Source organism: Arachis stenosperma, chromosome 10 (genome assembly GCF_014773155.1).
Source record: "Arachis stenosperma cultivar V10309 chromosome 10, arast.V10309.gnm1.PFL2, whole genome shotgun sequence".
In the NCBI taxonomy this organism is placed as follows: Eukaryota; Viridiplantae; Streptophyta; class Magnoliopsida; order Fabales; family Fabaceae; genus Arachis; species Arachis stenosperma.
In genome coordinates this window covers 71,340,215-71,350,060 of record NC_080386.1, presented here as the reverse complement: position 1 = coordinate 71,350,060, position 9,846 = coordinate 71,340,215, and the positions used below count along the sequence as shown (strand labels likewise).

Sequence of the window (9,846 nt, the reverse complement as noted above, 5' to 3'; positions counted from 1 at the left end):
TTCAATTCCCACCTTATAACACCGTACGATGCTTCTTACTATTATTATAATCTATGGAATCAAACACATACACAACAATGGGGATTCATTATTATTGAGTAGATCAAAGTATGTAATTATGTATATATATACTTGTATTGGTTTACACAACTGGTTTATATGATGCTGCTGCATAGTATTATTGTTACCTTATTTTTGTGTTGGCTGCTGCTGGAATGAACAGATTCTGAAGTATTTGTGCAGTAGTGATAACTTTGATGAATTTCTGAGTCTAAGCTATCACTACTGCTGCATTCTTGCAATAGCTGCTATTTGAAGTGAATGATGGTTGTGAATAATTCTTGAGTGTTGTTGTGGATGAATGTTTCCCTTCTTTTGCTGCATATGTCATCATCAAAAGCATTTTTGCAAGATATCTAACATGTTTATTTCTTTTACGTGCAGGAAGACATGATGTGATGAAGAAAATATGTTCCATACAAATATCACATGAGATGGGTCTTACCACCTTAGTTATGTAAATGTAATATTTTGATGTGTTATGTACTTTTTGAGGAATTACATGTAATTGGAAAAATTCCACTCTATTTTGATTTGTGTTGTTTAGACTAAAAATTAAACATATGTATCTTATAATGAAACTTTTATGATTTAGATTTCTTGAATTTCTTATTTTTAGATTTATTTTGTTATTATTATCATTTTGAGATATGTGATTATAATTTAAAAAAATTGAATCTCATAAACAACAACAGGCTATAGTCACCATTTTAAAAAACCGTGACCATAGAGGTTATGGCCATCGTGAAAAATTGTGACCATAGATAGGGCTAGGGTCACAGTTTTAAGGAGGGTGACCATAGAGTCTATGGCCACGGTGAAAAACCGTGACCATAGAGGCTTTGGCCACGGTGAAAAACCGTGACCATAGATAGGCTATGGTCACGGTTTTTCATAGGGTGACCATAGAGTCTATGGCCACGGTGGAAAATCGTGACCATAGATAGGGCTATGGTCACGGTTTTAGGTGGGGTGACCATAGAGTCTATGGCCACGGTGAAAAACCGTGACCATAGATAGGGCTATGGCCACGGTTTTAGGTGGGGTGACCATAGAGTCTATGGCCACGGTGAAAACCGTGACCATAGATAGGGCTATGGTCACGGTTTTAAGGAAGGGTGACCATAGAGGCTATGGCCACGGTGAAAACCGTGACCATAGCCTTATCTATGGTCACGGTTTTAAAGAGGGGTGACCATAAAGGCTATGGCCACGGTGAAAACCGTGACCATAGGTAAGGCTATGGTCACGGTTTTCTACCGTGACCATAGATTAACCTATGGTCACGGTAAAAAAACGTGGCCTAAAGTGTCAGATTTTGAAAATTGAAACCGTGACCATAAAAACCGTGACCATAGCCCAAAAAACCGTGACCACAGACCTATGGCCACGAGAGAATAGGCCACGGTAAAAAACCGTGACCATAGGTCCAAAACCGTGACCATAGATCTATGGTCACCCTTTTTACTAGCTATGGTCACAGTTTTTTACCGTGGCCATAGGCCTTTTTTTTTTGTAGTGAATATCAGCCTTTCATTTTCAACATGTGTCACTTGTGACTCATCACACATTAAGAACCCCACCTTCCTCTCTTTCTTTTCTAAAATCTTCTTATCAACCACAATTGAAATTACGATGTGTTAGTTTGTGAACTAATATTTAAAGAGTAATGATAATATTATTCTGCTCTTGTTAATTCTATTGTTTGATTTTTTTTAGTTATATATCACTTTTGAAAATAAGATTTCTAAAAACTGGTTTTAAAAGTGAATTTTTTGTTAAAAAATCTGGTTATGAATTACTTATATTTTTATTCTTTGTTGCTGTTTTAGTTTGTCTTTTTAAAACCAGAAAAAGAGAATCAAATAGCGGATCTCTCTGTAGCTGCGACTTCCTTAGACATTGAGCTACACTACAGGTAAATCATTTAATATATTATCTTTTTAAATTTATTTGAACATTTAATTATTAAGAATATTTACTGATTAATTGTTTGCTTAAGCTTCTTTGCATAGTTTGTTAGATACAAATTGTTAGTCTCTTGATTGGTTGAGATGTTCTCTTTCGAACATGTGTGGTTGACTTCTAGAAATTTTTTAGAAACAATAAGCTCTTGATTAGAAAAAATCACTTATAGTTAGTCTAAAACATATGCCTGTGTTCTTTTATTTTAGTTGACAAAGTAATGGACAAAGGGTGGACTAGTTTACCAAGACATACTGAGGGTTACCAACATGGTGTTAATTCATTTTTGGATTTTGCCTTTTCTAAAGGTAGACCACAAGGACAAGAAATTCTTTGTCCTTGTTCTATATGTAATAACTTTAGTTGGGGGCGAATGGATGAAGTTTATGACCATTTAATAAGTAAGGGATTTCAAAAAGGTTACACTGTGTGGGTTTATCACGGCGAAAGGATAAGTCACATGGATAGTGAATCCGATGAGAGTGAAGTCCATGAAGGATTTGTCGACGACATTCATGGGCTGCTAAACGAGACGTTTCGGCATGTGCTTGAAGGAGATAAAGATGCTGATGGGCCAAACGAAGATGTAAAAAAGTTTTATAACTTGCTTGAAGAAGGAAAACAAGAGTTATATCCTGGCTGTAAAAAATTTTCGACATTATCATTCGTTATCCGATTGTATTTGTTGAAGACTCTTAATGGTTGGAGCAACGCATCCTTTACTGCTATACTTGAATTACTGAAAGAAGCGATTCCTCATTTGAATATTCCTGATTCTTTCAATAAAATCAAGGCCATGGTAAAAGATTTAGGACCAACAATTGTAATAAAATTCATGCTTGTCCCAACGATTGTGTTCTGTTTCGGGATACATATGAAGATGATGAATTTTGTTCAATTTGTGGAGCTTCCAGGTACATAGAAAATGTTGAGGTAGATATAGAAGTTGATAAGTTGAAGAAAAAAACCTGTGCCTGCGAAGGTTTTGAGGCATTTTCCCTTGATTCCAAGGCTTAAGAAGCTGTTCCTGTGTTCCAAAACAGTTGAATCATTAAGGTGGCATGAGGAACATGGATGGAAAGTTAAGACACCCAGCTGATGGCCAATCATGGAAAGACTTTGATAGGCTTCATCCCGATTTTGCCAAAGAATCTCGTAACATAAGATTAGGGCCAGCTAGCGTTGGATTTAATCCATTTAGAACCATGAGCATCTCCCATAGTACATGGCCGGTAGTTTTGGTCACATACAATCTTCCTCCATGGTATTGCATGAAACCAGAGTATGTCATGATGTCCTTGCTCATCCCTGGACCATGTTCACCTGGAAAAAGCATTGATGTGTATCTTCAGCCATTAATTGAAGAGTTGAAGGTTTTATGGGAAGTTGGAGTGGAAACATATGATGCTTCAAAGAATCAAACTTTTCAACTACATGCAGCACTTTTATGGACCATAAGTGACTTTCCAGCTTATGCTATGTTATCCGATTGGAGCAAAAAGGGAAAGTTAGCATGTCCTTACTGTAATTATGACACCTCCTCTTGTTATTTAAAACATAGCCGGAAGATGTGCTACATGGATCACCGTAAATTTTTGGCTATGGATCATCCATATAGGATGGACAAAAGATCTTTCAATGGCGATGTTGAATTAAGGTCTTCACCAGCTTTATTAGATGGGGAACAAAATTTTGAAGATTTGAAAGATTTTGAAAATGTATTTGGAAAGAAGCAAAAAAATAAAATTGATAGTCCATGGAAAAAAAGTCCATTTTCTTTGAGTTGCCATATTGGAAGCAAAATACATTGCGCCATTGTCTTGATGTTATGCACATTGAGAAAAACGTATGTGATAACATAATTGGAACTTTATTAGACATTCCAGGAAAGTCCAAAGATCATGCAAATGCTCGTTACGATCTCAAAGATATGGGCATAAGAAAAAAACTTCAACCAAAGGAGATAGATGGTGGCAAGAAAGCCAAAATTGCTAAGGCTTGTTTTAACCTTACTAATAAAGAAAAAAACCATTTTTTGTGATATTTTGAAGTCAGTAAAATTGCCATCTGGTAGTGCCTCAAATATTTCTCGGTGTGTTCATGTTGCTGAGAAAAAGATATCAGACTACAAAAGTCATGATGCTCATTTTATGTTGCATTATTTGTTGCAAGTAGCTATAAAATGCACAATGCAGAATCAAGTAGCTGGCCCTTTAATTTTTCTAGGTTTATTCTTTCGTTTCTTGTGCCAAAAAGTTGTTGAAAATGATACAATAGATCATTTGGAAGTAGATATTAGAGAGATTTTGTGCCAATTGGAAAGAATATTTTCTCCTAGTTTCTTTGATATAATGGTCCATTTGCCTATTCATCTGGTGAACGAGTTGAGGTTGGGTGGCCCAGTTCAATTTAGGTGGATGTACCCCATCGAGAGATATCTGTGTAGGTTAAAGTCCTACGTTCGCAATAAGAGCCACCCCGAAGGTTCAATTGCTGAAGGATATTTAGCCGAGGAATGCTTGACATTTTGCTCAAGGTATTTAGGTCCTGATGTGGATACAAGGCTGAGTAGAAAGACACAAAATTATGATAATTGCAGTGAAGCTGACGTATGTCATGATAGCTATTTTGCATGCTTGGGGCGACCAATTGGTGGAAAGAGGAAAGGGCAACCTTTTTCTCTAGATACCAACTCAAAAATACAAGCTCATCGGTACATCTTATTCAATTGTGATAAAGTTAAAGACTACATTAGGTATTTTTCTTATATATTTTCCAATTGTGAATTCTCTATTAGCAAATTTAACTTACTCGCTCTTTGCTTACTTTAGAGAGTATGAGGAACATGTCAACAATCAAACTAAAGGTAAAAAATGGAAGAAGGCAAAAACTCTAAGCCATGATTTTAGTGAATGGTTCAAAGAGCGTGCTTCTCATGAAGGTGTTCCGAAACAACTTAAAGATTTGTCTAGAGGCCTAAACACAGTTGCAAAACGATTTTCTAGTTATGTAATCAATGGCTACAAATTTCAAACTAGAGAACATGATGCAAGCCACACAACTCAAAATAGTGGTGTGACTTTGGTGTGCGAAAGACCAAGCTTTGCTAGTGCCAAGAACAACAACCCAATGACAAAAGCCGTAACATATTTTGGTGCAATAAATGACATAATTGAGTTAGACTATTATGCATGTTTCAAATTTGTTCTTTTCAATTGTGATTGGTTTGAAGTTGAGGAAGAGAATTTTGGTCTAACTTCAGTTCACTTTAATAAAAGATGTTCTCGGGATGATCCTTTTGTATTAGCTTCACAAGTCCACCAATGTTTTTATATTCAAGACCCTTTTAACAAAGACAAGCATTATGTCATGGACACAGTGCCAAGGGATTTATTCAACATGCATGATGGGTATGATGTTGAAGTCGAAGAGTCTAATCAGAAGGACCCCTTTGATCAAGCGAATAATTTGTTTGTGCCAAAGGATAATTGTGAAGTTCAATGGACTAGAGAAGACATGCCAAATACAATCATTGAGAAACCTTCACTTGTTCTACAACAAGCTGAATATGATGATGATTCTGATCTTTAAAGAGATTTCTCTTCTCAACATAGAATAATTTTTTTTACTTTTATTTTTGGTGTAATTGTTTATGAACAGGTGCATTTCCTTTAGATTCTTGGTTCTTTTAATATGTGATTTGGTTTTTTACTATTATGTTAATAGATTTTTTACGATGTATACTAATCTCATTATTTTATTTCCTTTTTCAGAAAATGTTCAAAAATTTCATTAAAAATGAGATAGATTCAAAGTCAAGTGCTGAATTGTGTGCAAAGTTCTTCAAGAATATCGAAGTTAAGCGAGAAAAGATGTCTTCTGGTCAGCAGCAACATCAACCACCACCACCACTTAAGATAAAAACCCTTAGTGATAGGAAAAGGGAGCAGAAGTTAAGAAAAACTGGTGTCCAAGCAAATGATAAGCAGAATTTTGTAGAAAATCCAAAAGTTGCAAAAGAAAAAGGGCAGAATTTGAAGAAAAGTAAAGTACAGATGGAAGCAAGTATGACTCACTCACAAGGATCAACATGTAGACAAGAAAAAGAACTTCCTTCTAAATCTACTGCTGTGGCTCACAAGAATACTAATGAAGTAGATTCTATAATGACTCAAGATTTGAAGAGAAAAGAGACCACAATTGAAGATGATATTGAAGAGTGTGGCAGCTTGCAAGAAAGGCCAACTAAGAAGGGAAAAACACGTCAATTTGCTTCAATGCCGATTGATACTTTTCTTCAACTTAACAATGAACCTGATGGTGAAGAGCAATTGGATAAGAATGAAGGAGATATTATAGAGGAGCAGGACAAGGATTATATTAATCCAACTGAGGCTGAGAACATAGACAATACTTTGAAAGGTAAACTTTTTGCAGGTTCTCAATTTTTTTCCTATTTACTTTTTCTTAGTTTAATTAGTTTGTTCAGTTTTTGTTAAATTAGTCAGTATAGTTATGCATGCTTAGTGGATTATAGGTGGTTAGGAAGTTTTATCTGAATTGTAGTGGATTTAGGTTGAACTTTTTGGTTGCTGCTGATGCCTTTTATGAATGGTTTTATGAGCTGCTTTATCCTTGTTAATGGCTGATTTTATGCCTTGTTTCGATTGAGCAATGATGCTGATGGCCTTATTCTGAGCTGTTTTATTAGTGCTGATTTGGTTTTAGTTAGTTCATATGGGTTGATTTTGCTGTTTAGTGCTGCTTTATCCTTGTTAATGGCTGATTTCATGCCTTGTTTTGATTGAACAATGATGATGATGGCCTTATTCTGAGCTGTTTTATTAGTGCTGATTTGATTTTAGTGAGTTCATATGGGTTGAGTTTGCTGTTTAGTGCTGCTTTATCCTTGTTAATGGCTGATTTCATGCCTTATTTTGATTGAGCAATGATGCTGATGATGGCCTTATTCTGAGCTATTTTATTAGTGCTGATTTGGTTTTAGTGAGTTCATATGGGTTGATTTTACTGTTTGGTGCTGCTTTGATTTCATGCCTTGTTTTGATTGAGCAATGATGACAATGGCCTTATTCTGGGCTGTTTTATTAGTGCTGATTTGGTTTTAGTGAGTTCATATGGGTTGAGTTTGCTATTTAGTGCTGCTTTATCCTTGGTAATGGCTGATTTCATGCCTTGTTTTTATTGAGCAATTATGATGATGATGGCCTTATTCTGAGCTGTTTTATTAGTGCTGATTTGGTTTTAGTGAGTTCATATGGGTTGAGTTTGCTGTTTAGTGCTGCTTTATCCTTGGTAATGGCTGATTTCATGCCTTGTTTTTATTGAGCAATTATGATGATGATGGCCTTATCCTGAGCTATTTTATTAGTGCTGATTTGATTTTAGTGAGTTCATATGGGTTGAGTTTGCTGTTTAGTGCTGCTTTATCCTTGTTAATGGCTGATTTCATGCCTTGTTTTTATTGAGCAATTATGATGATGATGGCCTTATCCTGAGCTATTTTATTAGTGCTAATTTGGTTTTAGTGATTTCATATGGGTTGATTTTGCTGTTTAGTTCTGCTTTATCCTTGTTAATGGCTGATTTCATGCCTTGTTTTGATTGAGCAATGATGCTGATGGCCTTATTCTGAGCTCTTCGTATAGAGACAACAGTGAAGACAACACGAGGTCCTACACAATGCTTGAAGATTCATGCAAGACAGTTGGAAGATAGAGAATAAATTACTCTAGATATTGAAGGAGAGGCAATTGGTCCTACTAATGAAGCTGTAAATAACTTGAGCAAATTTTTGGGCACAGTGGCAAGGAATTCAGATTTTTGTCCATTAATTTATACAAATTGGAAGGGGATTAAAGATAAAGAAGCCATTTGGGAATATGTTCAAGTGAGAATATTATTATTGTTTCTTTTAGAAACTATTTGGAAATGTACACATGTATTTTATTCTTATTAGCAAATAATATTTGTGTTTTATAGGCTAAGTTCATTATTCCAACTGAAGGAAAGATGATAGTCCTTGCTCGTATCAATGACAACTGGAGACAGTATAAGATCACAATCAAGCAAAATCATTTTCTGCCATACAAATGTGTTAATGAAATGCTGAAAAATCGTCCTAAATGCATACCTGAGAGTCATTTTCGCAAGTTGATTGCTTATTGGAGAACTGAGAAAGTTAAGGTAAGACATGTGCAACTTATTGTAGTATGTTTATGCAATTATGAGTTATATACATTTATGAGTGAAATAGAATAATTTTTTGATAATACTTGTCTCTTGCTATGTAGAAAATGTCTGTGCAGAATAAGAAAAATAGGGCACAACAGAAATTTAGGCATCAAAAGGGACCAATAAATTTTGCAAGAATACGTGCAAGATTGGTACAATTTTTTATTCTTTGTGCATTTGTATGTGTATGTGGGGTGAAGAATACGTGCATTTTTAACTCTATATAAATGCTTGTTGAACTGGATTTATAGGCTGCTTCTAAGGAAAATAATGAACCACCTACTCAAGCAGGAATGTTTGTTGAGACTCGCCAAAGCACAAAGGGAAAATCATTGGATGAAGACACTTTGGATGTTATTGTAAGTATTGGGAGTTAATTTGATTAAAATAGGTTATGGATTTCTTGTGTCTTGGTAATTTGTCCATCATTTGTGGTTATCTTTATGCTTGCAGTTTAGTTAAACAATGCTGATACTATTCTTAATTGCTATTATTTGATTTGATGTTGTCAAATGATATATGTTTTGAGTCCAAGTGTGTAGTTACTCTTTTTTGTTATTATTTTTCTTCACATTAATATAGGCACATCTACAAGCTGAGAATAAAAAGTCTAAAGAATCAGCAATTAGAGTTTTTCAATCCATATTTGGGAAAGAGAAGGCAGGGAGAGTGCGATGTCACGGAAGAGTTACGACACCAACTTTGTTGAAGAAAAATGAAGAAATTGCCACCCTTAAGCAGCAACATGCAGCTGAGAAAGCATCATTAGAGGGTAAAGTTGATGTGATGCAAAAAGAAGTAGATGAACTAAAATCGCTTGTTAAGATGATGTTGCAACAAAAAAGTTCAGGAGTGGACCTTGAGATGTTAGCTGCTCAACTAGGAAGCACTTTAGGCAATCCGAACAATGATGCGCATGAGGAGGTATTATTTATTGTTAAAGTTTCTATATTGTTATGATATCTTAAATAATGGTTGATTATGTTGATGTTGATTCAATTGTTTTGTGTATCTAAATAGAAGAATGTTATGATATATATGTTTCTCCTCTCTCTCTCAAACATTTTTAGTAGACATTATTAGTATTAAAGATGTGTAGTTTTATATTTGATTTTTTTTCTTTTTTTTTTACAGGAAAACTATGTTGAAGGGGAAATCGAACTTGATTAAGGTCAAATTTTTAAGAGCAAGTGTTACAGAGTAAAAGTCATGAACTTGTGGATCGGACATGATGATAAATCTATTTGCTACTTAGCTATTTCAACTCTTCTTTGTTATATTTTTGCAACATTATATGATATAGTTCGAGGTTGTCATGATAGTATTGTGGTATTTTGAATGTGATTGTGGATCTTACAACAATCTTTGTAAGTCAATTTTGATGAAAAATGTTCAATTATTTTTCTTTAGTGACTTTATTCAAATAGTTTAGATTATTTATTGACTCTAAATAATTAAAAAAATGAAATTAATTTCATTCACGAGAAAACTACTATTGTAAATAAAGAATTATATATTACAAAAAACCGTTGTCAAAAGTTACAAAGGACAACGGTGTTAAAACCGTTG

General features: G+C 34.7%; 1 protein-coding gene across 1 annotated transcript; it reads left to right on the top strand.

The window, feature by feature from the left end:
• Positions 1–5,801: 5,801 nt before the first annotated feature.
• Positions 5,802–9,447, top strand: LOC130957215 (uncharacterized). The gene is made up of 7 exons (XM_057884087.1): positions 5,802–6,447; positions 7,848–7,933; positions 8,026–8,229; positions 8,337–8,429; positions 8,529–8,636; positions 8,860–9,201; positions 9,412–9,447. Exons 1-7 carry the CDS (start codon positions 5,802–5,804, stop codon positions 9,445–9,447), a joined length of 1,515 nt encoding a protein of 504 aa, XP_057740070.1.
• Positions 9,448–9,846: the final 399 nt, after the last annotated feature.

Bases quoted from the DNA above. Each gene is read 5' to 3' on its own strand.
- LOC130957215 (XM_057884087.1), top strand. From the start codon at position 5,802: ATGTTCAAAAATTTCATTAAAAATGAGATAGATTCAAAGTCAAGTGCT. The intron at 6,448-7,847 runs GTAAACTTTTTG...TTTTGGGCACAG, and splicing joins CATAGACAATACTTTGAAAG to TGGCAAGGAATTCAGATTTT. The intron at 7,934-8,025 runs GTGAGAATATTA...TGTGTTTTATAG, and splicing joins CCATTTGGGAATATGTTCAA to GCTAAGTTCATTATTCCAAC.